This window comes from Excalfactoria chinensis, chromosome Z, assembly GCF_039878825.1.
Source record: "Excalfactoria chinensis isolate bCotChi1 chromosome Z, bCotChi1.hap2, whole genome shotgun sequence".
Lineage (NCBI taxonomy): Eukaryota > Metazoa > Chordata > Aves > Galliformes > Phasianidae > Excalfactoria > Excalfactoria chinensis.
In genome coordinates this window covers 43,640,533-43,658,325 of record NC_092857.1, presented here as the reverse complement: position 1 = coordinate 43,658,325, position 17,793 = coordinate 43,640,533, and the positions used below count along the sequence as shown (strand labels likewise).

The following is a 17,793-nucleotide window of genomic DNA, read 5'->3' as shown; positions in this document are numbered from 1 at the left end:
AAGACATTTTCTGACATTGGGTCTCATCACACACACACATAGGGCAGCACAGAAGTGCTCACTGGGAGCACTGGCCAGCACAGCAGCAGGTGCACACTGCTGCTGGCCCTGCATGTGGCAATGACAGCAATGCCCTGGGCTGAGCTTCCTTTACAGCCTGCCGTAAATGTCGGGGTTCATCTCCTGCACTCCTACTGCTGTTTTTCTTTCAAAATGAAACTCACTGCACCATCCCTGCCTGCAGAAAGGATTTTTTTTTTTTTTTTTTTTTTTTTTTTACTCCTGAAATTTTCAAGTTGTAGAGCAGTGCAAAATTAATGCTGCATCCATTAAACGCTTTCTGCTCCAATGGGTGCTTTCCATCTCTGTGCTGGCACAGCTTTCCTATGTGCTCTCCACAAACAAAATGGTTCCTATTTGCATATCCTTAGAGATTGTCCTCATGCTCTAATACACATTCATAACCCAGAGAAGTTTCCTTGCTTCTTGCTTGCTGTGTTTTGCATGGGAAGGTACAGATTTTGGTGCTGCAACAATCTGTTTAATTCAGATTTACCTCATCTGAGGTCCATGCAGAGGACTGATAACTGGCAGCTGTAACCTCATCATGTTATTCAGCTTCCTCTAGTGAGAAAGATGCCGTGTCAACATGGTTCAATGTCATGTTGCTGCTACTGGAATGGGCTGCCCAGAGAAGCCGTGATGCCCCACCCCTGGAGGCATTCAGGGCCAGGTTGGATGTGGCCTTGGGCAGTCTCAGCTGGCAGGTGGCAGCCCTGCCCATGGCATGGTGTTGGGGCTGGGTGGGCTTTGAGGTCCCTTCCAACCCAAGCCATTCAAGTACTCCAGGATTCTATGATACCAGAAACTTTCTTCTTTTGTCTCACCTCTTGATTCCTGCTGCTGTGGGCTTACCTCATTTGTAGCTCCTGGGCAGATCCTACAGCAAATTGGTGGGTTTGCTTTTCTGTCTCCAAACAGCACAAAGGAAATCTGCAGGCCTTCTGTTACTGCAGTGGATCTGCCATGTTCACCTTGCAGGGCTGATCTTAGTCACAGGACGGGACTGCATCTGGCACTTCTCCGTTAGACGCTGCTGTACTGCAAGCTGAAGAGGTGCTTGCCTTCAGAGCAGCCCAAGAAGCCCACTGGCTGGAGGTAATGAAGATCATAGAATCACAGAATCATAGAATTACCCAGGTTGGAAAAGACCTTGAAGATCATCAAGTCCAAACGCAGCCTAACCATAGCATCCTAACTCTAATAACCCTCTGCTAAATCATATCCCTGAGCAGATAACCTACCGTCTGGCTTTTTAGACACTACATGGAGGCTGTTGGAGGGAAAGATGGTGTGTTAGCTTTACCATTGCCTCCACCTACTTATTGGGTTGAGCAAGAGACGGGGATCTCTCCTGCCTGATCTCTGGCTGCCAGGGTTGTTTGACAACCAGAGGAGGGCACTGGGAAATAATTTGCTGCATTTTCTTGTGTTTGCTTGGTGATGGTGCCTCCCGTTTTCAAGCTGCCATCCAGATGTCCTCTCCAACACCTTGTGGAATATGAGGATGCGTGAATGCTCCATCCCTGAGATGACGGAATTTCTGAAGCATCGAGATGAAACTTGAACCTTCTCATCGGCTTGCCTTTGCTCTCCTACAGGTCTCAGGAGCCTGTCCCTGACATCGGGTAGGGCTGAAGACTCCAACACCGCGAAGCTGGAGGAAGCAGAGTGCGGCAGAGCAGCGCAGATGATCTGCACTACTTGGGAGGCAGCCCGGCACCGCTGCTCCTTCCCGCGGAGTCCCGGCACGACGGCTGTTTACTCCGCTTCCTCCCTCCACCCCATGACTCGACCCTCCCCCTCGCTCCCTTCTCCCCTCCCGCTCCGCGCATCTCTCCCTTCGTTCCGCACCGCTCCAGCTCCGCTCCCAGGCGGGACGCGACAGCGCAGCACACGGGCACGGCTGCTGCACGGTGTTTATTGGGCCTGCTGCGAGAGAGCAGTGCGGTAGCGTGAAAGCTGACTCCTAGCGCGATGGGCTTGTAGCTGCAGCTTTGCGTAATGGTACCTCAGGCTAAGCAACGAGCTCTGAAAGCATGCACGAATCTTGCGCTTCTGCTTGGACTGATTTATGACAGAAATTGAAGTTTGCCTTGAGAGATGTAACCACAGCAGGCAGCAGCAGGAGGTCTGTGTGAAGGGCTGATGGCAGCTTGTGGTGCAACAGGACAGGAGTTTGAGCCATGCCCAGGCTCTGTGAGCACAGGATGAGAAGAGACATTTCAGTGCTGGGTCTTCTCAGTGCTTTCTTACCATGCTGAGCTTCCACCTGCCTTCCTTCCCACTTCCACCATGGTGATGCAGATGGAGACATTGGCAGGTTGCGAGCCCCCAAGTCTTCTGACAATGTACATCCCATGCAGCTGTCCCGCAGCTATGTCCTGCTGAGAGCACTCCACAGTTCCGTTGGGACTGGACATGTGGAGGGAGACGGGGCACCACTGGGATGCTGGCAGGTTCCTCACCACTGCGTGCACTTCAACCTTCCTGATGGATGGGGCCTTGCTCTCAGCATCAGATGCTTTTTTCCCCTTTTTCATTTCTAACTGTGCGGGGAGGTTTTGTTTGTAGTATGGCACCGTGTCTTTGGGCTTTGAAGTCCATTTCAGCACCCCGGTGATACTGCATATGTCTGAAATTTGAACATTTTCACAAAGGTTTTGTTTGAGTTGACAACTGTAGGCTAAGACCAGGTTCTGCTCTGATTTTTTCTCAGTTGGTCTTTCCATTTTATCAAGCCCTTCTGCAGCCTGAATTTTATCTGCAGCATTCTGGACTTGCTGTTTAGATGTCACAGCTGGGAGAATCTTAAAGGCAAATAAATTGTCTTCATGGTTCACAGCTTTTCTGGCTGTGAGATAAACCTCTGGACTGTACACATTTGCCCCAAGAATAACATCAGAGCCTGCACTGTGTCCGTTCCTGCAATGACCTGCTGTACTCTCAGTTTTGAAGGTAGCAGCTGGCACATGGGAGATTTCCTCACACCACATCTTGCACTCCAGGGTGCCAGGTACTCCAAGCACTGACATCATTCCCTTTTCTTCTTTCTTCTTTCCATCCAGAGCAGCCCTTTTATCTCTTAGGCAATTGTAAAACCCAAGGGGCAATGCCTGCCGCACCCTATGGCCTCGATAAGCTGCCTGAATCTTGACAGCAGCTTTGTTCATTTCATCCAGCTCCCTTCGAACTTGGTAGCCTCTCCATGCTGCTTGAATCTTGGCAGAGGCTCTGTTCCTTTCTTCCAGCCCTCTTCGAACTTGGTAGCCTCTCCATGCTGCCTGAATCTTGACAGAGGCTCTGTTCATTTCTTCCAGCCCTCTTCGAACTTGGTAGCCTCTCCATGCTGCCTGAATGATGGTAGCTGATTGAGCTTGGTTTTGGAGCTGCTGCTGTGCTTTGCTTTGCTGTATGTGGTGCAGCAGAGCTGGAGGTTCCCTTGAAGACAACACAATGAAACCAAGTGCTTTACCAGAAGGTAGAAAGCCCTGGTGGAGATGAATATGAACAGGTCCAACAGCTCTGCTCCTGCCTGTGTTTGAGGACATTTGCTCATGACGATCTCCAGAGTTAAGAGATATGTCTGCTTTGTAGATCCACATCTGCACAGGTGATACACAAGGAGATTCTGTCTTAGCTGTAGAAATGTCTCTCAATAAAGTCAGACAGTAATTCTCCAGCCGTCTAAAAGATGAAGCTGCAGTGTTTGCTAAAAATGCTTGGAGGCTCGTGTTCTTTTGTCTCTTGCTTTACTGTGTTACTGGATGGTGTGCTGGAGCTTGTGGCTTTTTATTTTCCTGATCTTTCAATAAAAACAAATGTAGTTGTTGCACATTTTCCTCTCCTGCTGCATGCCTCTTGCTGGCTGCTTGGATTTTATTATTTCCATAGTCTACAAATTCCCCATAATGTGCATTTTCAGCATGTGTATCAGGATTTATGTTTCTGTGAAGAAAACAAGAAGTTGAACATTTTGTACTGAAGTCCGCAAGCACACAATATCCTGATCAGACTGTACTTCATGGACACAAGCCTTCAGTCTCAAGTTTTTGTGTACTGTGATTTGTTCTACCATCCAGAGATTCACTAAAACATTTTCATTTTTCTAAAGCTACTATTTTCATAGACTAAGCAGCATCAGCACAAGAAGTCTCCACCATGTTCAGCCTCACAAAACTCAGAGGCTGAATTTTGTGTCACAGAGCAACATGACAGGTGCCCGTGCCTTCACCTTTATCTTTCAGAAACAGAATGGAAAGGCCAAGAGAAGTAAATACAAAAAATGAGCAAGTGTTGAATCCCTGCTTGGATGCAAAGGTGTTGGCTCTCTGGTTCTGACCATTTCCCTTCATGCTGGGAGCTCTTCAGAAGCTTCCCATTCCAAACACTCAGCAGCAGCACACCCTGCACAGTACACTCACCATACCTGGGCACTGCATTGCTGAAATTTTATGCGCTTGACTTTCTAGGTGACCAGTGAATGAGAATATACCTTCTTCTGAAGTGCTGCAAAAGGAAAAGAGGCCTGCCCCACCTAACAACACTGATTCCAAACAGTGGCCAGTGGCCAACGACCAGGTCCACTTAAATTTGAAGTCACTGGAAATGACTAGAAACTTCAGGCCAGGATACAGGATGTTCAGTTGTCTTGTGAGCAAGAGGTGCCTGGTGTTTGGTGGGTGCCTGATGGGTGCCTGAAGTACCCATCTTCTGCATGATATCAAATGCTTACAGTTTTTGATAAGTAAGAAGGAGGTCTTGGCCCTGGACTGATAATAGCCTGGACTCATTTTTTCAGGCTGTGGCAAAACAAATTTCTCCTACGTGCTGAAATTCTACTCATCTACAGTCAAGAATTTTGTAAAGTGGGAATTTCCACATAAAAGTCAGGACACTCTGTTGAGAAGAGGTAGCTCCTATGAAGTGCATGAATTTTCTTTGAATAATTCCTGGTTAAAATGCAGAAATTTTTCCAGCAGCGTCAAACCAACTGAACAGGCTTCATCTCTGTTACAGTGTTATACCCAAGCCAGGACCATAAATCCAGCTTTTCCATGGGAAACTGTGTGGCAGGACTTTGTGGGTGTTTATTTAAAACCTCCTTCTAACTTGCTTCTGTCATTTCACAGCAGACATCAGTTCAGCCCATTGCTGTTCTGAAGCCTATCTCATGGTTTGAGCTGGTATGGGAACACTCTTGCTTGCCATGATGAGTCAGTATGATTTGGATTAATGTCAAATTTATATAAAAAATAAAATTCCACCAAGGGATGCCTTGAGATTAAATGGAAATATCCATAGGTAGGAAACAAAGGGACAGGATATGCAAAGCCATCATTAAGAGCAACTGTTTGAGCATCCAATTTTAGCTGATTCATTATCAGGTTCCTAACTTAGAAGGTTAAATGCATATCCAGAACCCATTTTTCACTCACAATAATACCTAGAATTTCCTACCTCCAATAACTTATCACAGAAACCCACTAGTCCCCGTTTAAAAGGGACTATGCTCACAAAATTCAGCCTAGTCTATTATAGGGTGTTTGCTCAATACATTAAAGCATTTCCCAGTTGTGTTCGTGAATGCATAAAAGCAAAACCAAGTTTAACTCCCAAGTGGCCCAGATGAAAGGACAGATTTTCAGCAACTTTTATTTTTTCAGTTGTCTTTGATTTTCCTAAAAGGTGTTCAATTGTATCGAGTATGGAAGAAATAAGTGGACAAGAGCGACTGTGTCTACAGTAGCTGTTCTGAGCAATATGATTAGCCTGGAAGTATGCTAACGTTCTGTCATATTCAGCCAAAGAAGCTGAATATGAGCACCAAATTATTACCATTGCACCTTACTAGAAAGAGTTCCTTACAAAGTACATAAACACAAGAGATGTTTGTTCTCTCACATCAGAATTCTCTGTTTACAAAAGCAGCCTCACTGACGTGTCAGTGACTGTCCAGGGCAGTTAACCTAATTAACAATATGGTATCTAATGCCTGGCTCCACCTAGCAAATAAAAGCTGTGGGGTGCAAATGGGCACAGGGTGTGCTTGTGTGCTCTCATGGGAGGAGGCCGCTCCTGGGCCATGGCCAAGCGCTCTGCACACTGCTGGGAGGGCCATGCTGTGAACTGGGCCAGCTCAGTGAGGGAAGGGTGGCAGGCAGGGGACGGGCCCTGGCTGGCAAGACAAGTATCAACCTACAGCTTGCATGGCTCCTGGAGGGTCTGCAGAACAAATGCATCCTAACCTCTGCCAGGGCCCCAGGCTGCCTTTTCACTGCTTCAGCCCTAGCTAAACAAACCAGGCTGCTGTCAGCACTGTCTGACTGCACTTATCACCCATGTTGGTCCTCACTGGGGCAAATCCCTGTGCTACCATTCAGGGTGGCACACCTGTCTGAGACCACCAGCAGCATGGAAAGGAGCTCTCCACAGGGGCACTTCAGATTTCAGTTCCTCTGTGGGCAGTGAAGTTGAGCTCCTGGCTGCAAATGCTGCCAGACACAGGTAAACAGTCCTTAATGCTGGAGGGGATGTTACCTTACCTTGATCTCCCTGCAGCTGGCCCTCACACTATGGTGGAACCCATCCCCTTGTGAGATCATGAGCAAACACCCATCGTGTCACAGCTGGCTCTGCATCTTGATAGCACAGAACGATGTGGCTGTGCCTTTTTCAGGCAGCGATGCCACTTGGTACTTCATCTACTACATGAGCTGATGAGAAAAGCTGTGGTGGGATATTCAGCGACACTGCATGGAAAGAACCACAAAGGGGTTTCCAATGGCACAATTCATAGTAACGCGTACATTGGACCCATTGGATGATCGTATTCAGGCTTTTGTCATTTCTGCATTGATTTTTGCATGAGGAAAGTCATGCCCCTGCTGAACATAATGCCCCGAAGGCTCTCAACTCCTTTGAGGGCCAGGGGATGCACCTGAGCTCACTGCTCCTCCTGCCCACAGACGTTATTGTTTGCAGATCTGGCAGTCACACGTGGGACATGAGCCAAAGTAGAATAAAACTAAACCAAAATGAACTGAGAGAAAGGAGAGTAAAATCCACTGCAATAATAACTAATCTTCCTCATTCTTTGGCCAAAACTCATCCATTTACCCAAAGCAGTTATCAGCTGAGACATTTTCACATCCTGCACATTATGCAGAATGCAATAATATCAGTTAACAATGTGTAGTGAGAGTGTATTGTCTCACATCCCAAAAATCCTGTAGTTCTCTGCAGCTGTAACTGAGCAGACACACTTCTTCTTACTATGTTCAGGAGCAAAAAGAAAGGAAAGGCAGATGTGGTAATAAACACACTTCTGACTGTTAATAAAGCAGACGAAACAAATCTTGGTAGGAGACGATAGCAGTCTGGCAGAGGAGCAAGGCAAGGCAGACAAGAAAAAGACAGTGAAAAGGAGTTGACATTTAGGACAAGAGATAATGGCCTTGTGTTGTGTCAGGGGAGATCCAGGTTGGGTATTAGGAAGAACTCCTCAGAAGGAGTGGTGAGGCATTGGCACAGAATTCCCAAGGGGTGTTCAAGAGCTGTGTTCATGTGGCACTGAGGGACATGGTTGGTGGGCAACATCAGTAGCGGGTGGACAGTTGGACTAGATGATCTTAGAGGTCATTTTCAACCTTAATGATTCTATGATTCTATGATTTATGATCATGAAAAGCTCCTAACTTTTTAGTAGGGAAATCCTCTAATGGAGAGGTCTTTCAGTGATGAAATTCTTTAGAGGGCAGAGAAGTCTTACTTCTACAGACAAAGCACAGAGACTTGAATGCCTTGAATAGGCAGTGTATTCACAAGACTTTGTGGAGACAGTGCTGTGAAAAAGCACGACCACTGCCATCTACTGCATGCAGAAGCCTCTGACTCAGGGAATAAAACATGTCAGTGGAGGCTAGTTTTGATTTGGTGCAGGAATCTGTTTTGTCATACAGAACTGAGAACACAGAAAGCACCATTCGTAGGCAGCAGTTTAATTATATATTACCACTGAAGATACACGTCAGAGTTGCTGATCTGGCATACCATTAATCAAAGACTTTAAGTAATAACAAGCTGACTAGACAGGCCAGGAGGTAAATGTCAGTACTGATGGACATTTAATGTTGACACTGCAAGATTTATTATGACTGTATTATAAGCTTCCTCGGATACTTCTGTTTAAAAATATTCTTCATATATATATACATATGGATATGCATACACATGTACATACACATACAAGTATACACTTAAGTATATGAACAGTTACCACTAGGAAATCTGTTTTTGTCAGCTAATGGCAGAATCAAAGAAAGATAATTTCACTGATACTACGACAGTGATTTGTACTTGTGTTTCACAGTCTACTCATAAATATGTGGAGTTCCTCAAGGTGAGTACCTTTCTTTGGGAAACAAACGTTTGTCCTATTACTATTATTATAATCAGATAATTTTCCTGCTGTGGAGCAGAACCTGCTCAGTTTCCCCAACATGCTGGACACATCAGCTTGAGCAATTGTTCCTAGAGTCCCTTGGATAAACAGACACCACAAAATCACTCCATAGAGCAACATGACAGCTCAGGGACAGTGAATGAGGGATCTGATCAAGCTGACAGAAGGAGAGTGAGGGAAGAAGCGGAGCACTGTTATGAGCTGTCTCAGTGGGTATCCTGAAGCTTCCTTCTCATAACCAGCTCCTGTGGTTTTCGCCAGAAACCTGAGATGCAGGCAGAAGCCTTGGGATTTCTCAAGCCCAGAGCAAGGTCACTTCCTCTCTCACAGAAAAGCATCACCTCTGAAAATTCTTTCCTTTCTGAACTGTGGGTCCAGACTGTGAAGCACCTGAAGCCACTGGTGTGAGACTATGTGACTGACTGACAGACCCCTGGCAGCAAAAGATGGCTCAGAGGAGATGAGCAGGAATGACAAACACGTGGAATAACGTGCAGAATAACCACAAACTTTTGCAGGGAAAGCTGGAAAGATCTCAGCACAAGGGGAACTGGATGGCAAGCTTTGTTTCAGGTACACAGCTGTGGCACTGGGTCCTCAGATTGCCTAAGCAGCTTTCATAGAAGAGCCACACAGCTCACAAAATGCATGTTGAAGAGGGTAACCCACTTATTCCTTCCTGGAGAAAACAGGAGCATCCAGCATCAACTTTTTCATAGTTCGGTAGGCCTAGCAGAGTTCATACCTACCTCCAGCAGCACAAAGTGCTTAAAAAGAGAGAGAGAGAGAAAGAGAGAGAGAGAGAGAGAGAAATAAAAACAGTAAAAAATGTAGAAAAGAAGGGGGAAAAAAAGGCCAGGGGGGGTGGGGGTGGAGAGTGGGGGGAGGGGGTGGGGGGAGGAAAGAGCAACTACAAGACAAATTTAAGCCTGTTGCCAGAACAGACCATACCTCAATTTACAGAAATGCTCCTCTCCAGCCTCACACTACTGAACAACTAGTAATCACCACTCAGTGAATGCAACATTTACTTGAGGCCTAAGTCAGCTATTAGACATCTTCATCAACGAAGAACTCTGCACACCAGCCATAGCATAGGATGGCATAGTCCAGAAGGGACCTGAAAGATCATTGAGCTCTTTCATGGTCAGTGTTACTATCCATGAGATCAGCCATCTCTCGGTGTGCCTTAAAGTGACCTTACTACTTCTTTTATTGGGTTGCTCTTCTTAAGAAATTATAAAGAAAGTATTTGAAGAAAAAGCTCACAGAGCACAGCAACAAGAGCAAAAAGTGTGGGGAAATCATGGAAGCAGCAGTGCTGAAAGTTAAGAGTAAGATGTCACCTTTATACATGAAGAAGCAGCTGAAATGAGGTAATCACTCACTCCCCATCCCCTGCTCCCAGCCCTTCTTGTGTCAGATTAGATGTTGCACACCTTCCTCTGTCTTCCTATCACAACCCAGGACTGCTGCTTAGTGAGAGCAGAAGGCTGCAGCCAGTACCAGACCTGGTGGGGACAGAAAGGCTGATGATATGAGTACGCAGCCCACTGTGATTGGAAAAGGGGTGGCAGGAGCACCCCAACCACAGGATTGCTGGAGAGTGAAAGGCAGGGACACTTTGCAGAGAAAGTGGAAATGATCCGCTAAATGGAAACACGTGCTAGCATGTGGCGAGTACTCTAAACTTCTTTTCCTTGTCACTTTCTGAATTTGAGCTTTTTCAAATTTATTTTAAGCATCAGGAGTAACAACAGCAAGGGTCATGAACATTAACGGGGAAAAATAATCAGCATCTAAACAAGGAAACTACTCTTTTATATAAAAAGATTTAAAATATATATATATAAATCTGGTTTTGGCAAAGTCCTGGGAAAAGAGGAGAGAAAGCAGTTAAAAATCTAACACGCCATTTGCTTTTTATTTTTAATTAATAAATGTACACAAAAGGATGCGTTAGCAATTTGTTCATTTTTAGTATGTGAAATAGCAGGGAAAGTAGACAGACAGCATGAGTGAGGTCAGAAGTATTGAGACTGGCTCTAATCATTTCAAATTGTCATGCTAATAGATATTAAGGTAAGTTTTTAAAGCCATCATTAAAAGGGCTTAGTTAACATCGGAACTAGATTTCACACCACACAAGAGTCTGACACAGATAGAGAAAACCCATTCTCCTCATGTTTGTTTCTATCTGTGAATTTTAGCTGTGAAAGCTACAACAGTCAGTACGATGTCTCTGATTTTGAATGAGTGCATTGACTCAGTAAATTATTTGACAGTAAGTGCAAACTGCAGCACTACTTCCTCATGCTGGATTAATTTTTAGAAAGACTCTTAATAAGGCTGAAGGAGAGACAGCAGTATTTGAGATATTAAAAACCAGTCTAGCACCAAGCAACTCCCAAAGTCCAATTCCACTGCTGCCCAGTGGTGGACTTTGGGGGAATTAAAAAAAGGGACAGGTGGGTAGAAAGAAAACTGTAGTATGTAATGAAAGTAGCAAATACCCAGCACTCCAGAGGGAAAAAATAACAATAATTATTCATTCCTGAAGCTACGCACATTTTAAGATAATAGAATCATAGAATCACCAAAGTTGGAAAAGGTGTCTAAGATCACCTAGTGCAACCATCCACTTACCATCACTGTTGCCCACTACACTTTCCTTCAGTGCCACATCCGCACGGTTCTTGAACATCTCCAGGGACAGTGACTGCACCACCTCCCTGGGCAGCCTGTGCCACTGCAGCACCTGTCTTTCTGAAAAAGAAGTTTTTCCTAATATCCAACCTGAATTTCTCCTGGCAGAACTCAAGGCCATTGCCTTAGGTTTCTATTCCCACTTCTCTCCTATACCTGGGAGAAGAGGCTGAGCCTCACCTTTCAGGTAGCTTTAGAGAGCAATGAGGTCTCTTCTGAGCCTCCTCTTCTCCAGCCTGAACAATCCCAGCTCCCTGAGCCACTCCCCATAAAAGCTGTGCTCCAGACCTCTCACAGCTTCGCTGCCCTCCTCTGAACACGCTCCAGGGCAATGTTTTTCTTGTACTAAGAGGTCTAAAACCGAATACAGGGAAACAATCACCTACCTGCCCCTGCTAGCTGCACTGTTTCTGATACAAGACAGGAAGCCATTGACTTTCTTGGCCACCTGAACACACTACTGGCTCACATTCTGCTAAGTGCCGACCAACGCTCCCTGGTCCTTTTTCTCCACAGTCTTCCAGCCACTCTGCCCCAAGCCTGTAGCACTGCCTGGGGCTGTTGTGACCAAAGTGCAGGACCCAGCACTTGGACTTGCTCAACTTCATCCCATTGTCCCCAGCCCTGCTATCCTGCCTACCCAGTTCACTCTGAAGGTCCTTCCTATCCCCAGGCAGTTAGACACTTCCTCCCAGCTAGGGTTCATCTGCAAATTTACAAAGGTGCTCTCAACCCCCTCATCCAGGCCATCAATTAAGATACTGAACAGGACAGGCCCCAGTACCAACCCTTGGGGAACACCACTCCTGACCAGTCACCAGTTAGATTCACCACCATTCTCAAAGCTCAGTCACCCAGCCAGTTCTTTATCCAGCCAAGAGTGTATCTGTCCAAGCCACGGGCTGCCAGCTTCCCCAGGTGAACACTGTGGGAAACAGTATCAGAGGCTTTGCTGAAGTCTAGGTACACTACATGAACAGCCTTCCCCTTGTCCACCAAACAGGTCATCTGGTCATAGAGATTAGGTTTGGTCAGGCAGACCTGCCTTTCACGAACCCATGCTGGCTGAAATGTGAGTTAATCAAAGACAAGGACAACATTCTACCCATTACAATGCTTATGAGAGTGGCATATTCCAGTATACCAGCGCCTGCATATTATTTGGACAGTTTAGAAAGCAGTCACCTTGAACCACCTTCCTGATCCTGCCAGTAATCTAACAACATGCATGTTCAGAGAAGCACTGTATTTCAGCAGGGTCTGTAAGTGTCCTTAAAGCAAAAAATTCCTATAGCTCTAGTCAGATATACTAATGAATTCTCCCCTTCTCAGTCTCCACATGATACTCCAAAAGAAAAGGCTCATTTAGATGCCAAAAGGATCCTGGCTTTAGACTTTCTGCAGTACTTTGAAGACATAACAATTAGTGGTCAGAGGTTTTCCCAGTCTAAAATATACATATACATACATATATGTATATATATATTTATATATATATATACACACACATATATATGTATCTTATCTTTCTCTATACAAGGCAGCACTTGCAGGTACTCAGCTGGCCTAAAAAAGTCATATTTTGCAGGAACCACCTAAGCAAACATTAAATGCCTTGAGAAAGTTTTGTAGTAAGTGTAGAACCTCAGCTTCACTCTTGGCTAGATTCAGCTCCTATCCTGTGTAAGCATAAGACAGACTGTTAAAAAAGAGAGAGGAAAAAAAAAAGTACAGATTTTAAGTGTATTTAACCATGCATCCTTTCCTTCTGTAAAGCAGTTTCTACTTCAAAAAATAAATGCGCATCCTAATTCTGAGATGTTTACATTTCAGTACATTAAAAAACATAGCAAACTTAAATGAAAACAAAGAAAAAATAAAAGTGATCTCTTATGTATGACAGCTTATTTGCTGGTTTAAGATTCTGGAAGAGTCTCACACACAGAATTACAGAGCATTTAATTTTAAAACTAAACTTCTTAGCCTAGCAAAGTGGACATGGATGCTCATGACTTTTACGCAGGTACTTCTACAACTTCGAAATAGTCATTGGGCAGAATCACATAGCCTTTTCCTGCCAGGATGTCTTTTTCTTTCTGAAACTGAACAATCTCTCTCAGTTTTTCAATCTGTCTTTCCTGACGCCGGCATCGCTGCTGCGCTGTCTTGAGCTTCTTCCGCAGTTTTTCAACTTGTTCCTCTAGCTGCTGAATTCTTTTTCGCTGATGAACTGTATCCTCTACAGTATAATTGTGATCACAAAAAACAGCAAGATTGCTAGGGGTCTGGAGAGGAGGCATCAATAATCCGATACTTGGATCTACAAATCTGGCATCTATCTGAGATAAATGAAAAGAAGGAGCTGATGGAGACGGTGGTAGCATGGGAGCTGCAGGTGGTGGCGGTGGTGGTGGTGGCGGTGGAGGTGGCGGTGGTGGCGGTGGTGGAAGTGGATCTTCTGGCTGCTCTGAAAATTCTTCAGGCTAAAACAAACAAAAAAAGTACATTTGTAAGCGTAGCATTTTTGCAACACAACTCCATTAGTATGGTCAACTACAGTATAAACAACTGGGACTTAAAAAAGCAATTAAAAAATACCCACCACACATTTCAAAGCATCAGTTTTCAAAACTGGCTCATTTTGCCTGGTTTCTAAACCAGAGGTATTTTAAGCAACTTTGTTTCCAATGTCTTTTGAAACTTAAATCCTTGATGTCTAGAACAAACCTGAAACTGAGGAGCCCAAAAGTCATTCTCACTTTTGAGGACATGTGGAATAGATATCCAAGATTAGCTGAGGATCCTGGATGCAGTCCTGTGAAAAAGAGCTCAGCTGACCTGGTAGCTCATCAAGTCCATCCTATTCCCTTTTGTCCCTCTTTCTTTCTACTGCATCTTACCACATACACTTTGAACTTGCCAGCTAACCTAACCAGGAGCACAGAAGAACTGGAGAATCCTCTGCTAGGGCAGAATAAGAACCATTTCACCAACAGAGATGGACAAGCTGGCAGAGCAGAGAAGGTAGACACAGGAAGATCTTGCTCTTCACAACCAGGACTGACCATCACATTGTTTTGGGATTGCAGCAGAAGGGTTTGGTGATGTGATGAGCCAAAATAAACAGCTCTCCCAGCTCTGCTATTAACCCTTCCCTACAGGAAGTTGCTAAGATGACAGAAAGCTATTCACACTTCCACCAGCACTGCAATAAAGTTCTGTCCTGCATTAAAGTCAAAGTCATGCAGTGAGAGATGGCATATGGAAGGAGTAAGAAAATAGGACTGGGTGGCTGGCAGATGGGATAGAGCAGAACACTAAGTGAGCTCAGCCCCACATCATACTGCAGACTTCACCATACTGCTCTAGATAGGTTCAGACACTTGCACGGTTCAGGACAATGCATACCTTTCATCACTTGGGAGGAGGTCAAAGAGAATTCTGATTATTTCTGCCCCAGAGGAACATACTTTATTCGGAAATGCACACATAATGCATACTACCAGTTTAAAAAAAAAAAAAAAAAAAAAAAAGAAGAAGAAAAAAGCCTAAAAAAGTCTCAGTGAAAGAGACACTGAATCCAATTTTTTAATTCCCTGTCCCCAACATTATTACTACAAATAAAAGCATGAAAACGATCACATCATCGATTTTAACAGCCACCAACCGTCCCCCCATGAGACTGGAAGATCACATTATTAAGCTCCTTGCCTTAACGTAAAGAACAAATCAACTCCCAGATCGGGAAGTCCAGATGTCATCCTTGTACAGACTACATTAGCCACAGGAACCGAGAACACAATTCCACATCTGGTACTGAGGGGAAGTTTCACATTGCTCAGGTATTACCGATCACTTTAAAGTACAAAACCAGCCCACTGCCTGTGTCAGTTCTCAGTTATAAGAAGTGGATGTTCCAGGTGTGTCCATCTAAATCACATACCAATATGCTAAAAAGTCTGACCTACAACTTTCAAACTTTTCAGCTAAGATGACAAACCAAAGACATAATGTGCAAAGAGAATTCTTCCAATGTCAGAAACACGAGCAAAAATTGCACTGTTGCCAGACAGCTGCATTCAGAGGCATCTATTCAAGAGCTGCGCAGCACATGCTGTGTTACTGCTGTCACTGTGTGTCACAGAGAACTCATCGTTCATACTGCTCACACATCACAAGTGAATTCTTATTCCCTCTTACATCCAGTAAATGGTTCTCCTCAGACATAACTAAAAAAGTATTTCAAGAATTATAACGCAAAAAATGCTGTATATCAAAATCAGTATGAATTAAAAAAAAATAAATGCTGTCCTTATTCACTACTATTCAATGTCTTGAAGAAACACAGAAAGCTGCTGTGACATAAGTAGTAGCAGCACCAACTTCTTCTCCATAAGGAGTACTCTTCTGTGCGCTCATATAGCCAGGTACTGCAATGAATGAGAGAATGTGGATCAGCGCTGCCCCAGCTGCATTGATGTCAATATCAAATACCTTCAGCTTTCACACTGCAAGAAGTTTTGCAAACAATTTTAAGTGACACAGGAAATGTGTTGCTAAGATTGTGGGGAAGTGTTATCAAACAGAACTTAGCACAAAAAAGCAGACCTGAAAATTGTCCACGTTTCACTTTATACCTTGTGCTATGTATGGTCACTTGCCTATTATTTCCACTTTTCATTTTCTAGATGTTCCTTCTTTATTTCTGCATCAAATCCAATACTGTATGTATACTGTGTGGAAAAATACAGATGATGGCCTGAGCAGGTGACGAGCCCATGAGAACGGGCTTATGTTAGCTCTGGAACACACATAAACTGCCTTAATATGTTCAATATTCAACAGACAGGCGCTAGTTTTATATATTGTCAGTGCTGGCCAATGTATGCTCTAGAAGATCAAGAAAAGTGGCTAGCAGATGGTGCTCTGAATTATAATACAATTTTGCAATTAATGCTATTTTGTAGAAGGCTGGATTTTTCGGGTTCTTTTACAGGGGCATCTGGATAGTCCTACCTGTAGCCACAGCTCAATAGCTCAGAACCTGGCTTACTAGAACGACACCTGATGTGAAGCCATAACATTAAACTGATGACTTATACTAGCTTCTGCAACTCTGTCTGCAATAAAGAATGCAGCAAGCTCTGTCTTCTAATTTACAGCAGAAAGAATGGGCCATCAGTCCTCAAAAGTCCCAGGGACTTGGATTATCTGTCATATTTTTGGGATGGTCTGGTTGTGTACGATCAAAGCCCTACCTAGTGCAGTAAACAACCAGGTAAAATGTCAGCCTGCAGCTGTTACAACACGAAAGCACCAGTAACACAACTGCCGTGATGACAAATGGATGACTGACAGGAGCACCATCAGCAGCCGCCCAGTGCACTCCGGCACCTCGGGCTGTGCGCAGTGTGCGTTTACCTTTTCACTGGGCTCAGTGTAACAGAATATAGTGGGCACAGCATTTTCTTTCAACAACTTGTTGTTGCACTCCCGCTTGAAGCAGTCGGGTGTGAAGTGCTCCGAGCAGATGCTGCTGTACTTGGTGGGCTTGAAGTTTTTCCTTTTCACCGCCGCTTCCCATTTCTTGCACAGATCAGGCCTGGTCAAAGGAAACCTGACAACAACAGCCATTTTCAGCGTTTCTCAAACTCTCTTTCCGTCACGCTGGTCGCAGCGTCGCACACCCACGCGCCGCGCCCGGCCCGCCCTCACCCGCCGCTCCCACCGACCACCAGAGCCAGCCCCGCGCGCCCCCGCCGCCGAGCGCCCCCTTGCGTCGGGAGGGCGCGCACCCGCGGCCCTGGCCCCGCCCTGGCGCCGCCCCGCCCCACACCGCCCCGCCGCCCGCGCTCACTTGTGGAAGGAGATGGGCTTCTCTTTGTCGTATCGGTTCCGGCAGCGGTAGGCGGAACACGACTGCACCATCCCGCCGGTCCCGCGGCCGCCGCCGCCCAGCGGCTCGAGGAGGGGCTCCCAGGTGCCGCTCGCTCACCGTCGGGCCATCATTCTCCCCCCTCCCCCCCGCCAGTGACCCTCCGAGAGGGACAGCAACGGGACGCGGCCTCTCCCAACTCCAAGATGGCGGCACCAGCTTCAGCGCAACTCTCGCGGTGCTACGGCGCACCGCCCTTGCCCATTGGTGGGTCCTTTCATGGGGGACGGAGCCTTGGGAGGCAGATCGTCCAATCGGAGTGGCGCTGTACCTTGTTCCCGCCCCTCGCTCCGGAACTGCCTCAGGGGCTGCTGCGGCGCGGAGGCAGAGCGCCCCCAGGGCGGGATCGGGGTGGGGGTGTGAGTGGGCTAGGCGGTTCCTCCTGACATGTTACGTGTGAACTGATAATAAACCGACGCGTTGGGTTACAAAAAATTAACGTGAAGCGCGCTCCGCCGTACCCGTTCCCTGTATTACACCAGTGACTAACACCGCTCCACTGCAGCGGGCTGCTCCCTGGGCGGCCCCCGGAGCGCCCCAGGGCCCGGCTCCAGCCGCCTCTACCCTGTCCCGACCTCGATATCCCCGTGTGGGGCAGGAAGCAGGCGCTGATGGCAGGCAGGCGGGC

At 45.9% G+C, this 17,793-nt stretch overlaps 1 protein-coding gene across 1 annotated transcript; it reads right to left on the bottom strand.

Moving 5' to 3' along the window:
* Positions 1–10,177: 10,177 nt before the first annotated feature.
* Positions 10,178–17,494, bottom strand: THAP1 (THAP domain containing 1). The gene is made up of 3 exons (XM_072358961.1): positions 17,088–17,494; positions 16,652–16,847; positions 10,178–13,713 (listed from the first exon to the last, which is right to left on the bottom strand). Exons 1-3 carry the CDS (start codon positions 17,156–17,158, stop codon positions 13,246–13,248), a joined length of 735 nt encoding a protein of 244 aa, XP_072215062.1. The 5' UTR covers positions 17,159–17,494; the 3' UTR covers positions 10,178–13,245.
* Positions 17,495–17,793: the final 299 nt, after the last annotated feature.

Excerpts from the sequence above, each read along its gene's own strand:
- THAP1 (XM_072358961.1), bottom strand. The coding sequence starts at position 17,158 with ATGGTGCAGTCGTGTTCCGCCTACCGCTGCCGGAACCGATACGACAAA. Across the intron at positions 16,848-17,087 it reads AAGCCCATCTCCTTCCACAA|GTTTCCTTTGACCAGGCCTG; the intron begins GTGAGCGCGGGC and ends TGTTGTTGTCAG. Across the intron at positions 13,714-16,651 it reads ACACTGAGCCCAGTGAAAAG|CCTGAAGAATTTTCAGAGCA; the intron begins GTAAACGCACAC and ends TGTTTGTTTTAG.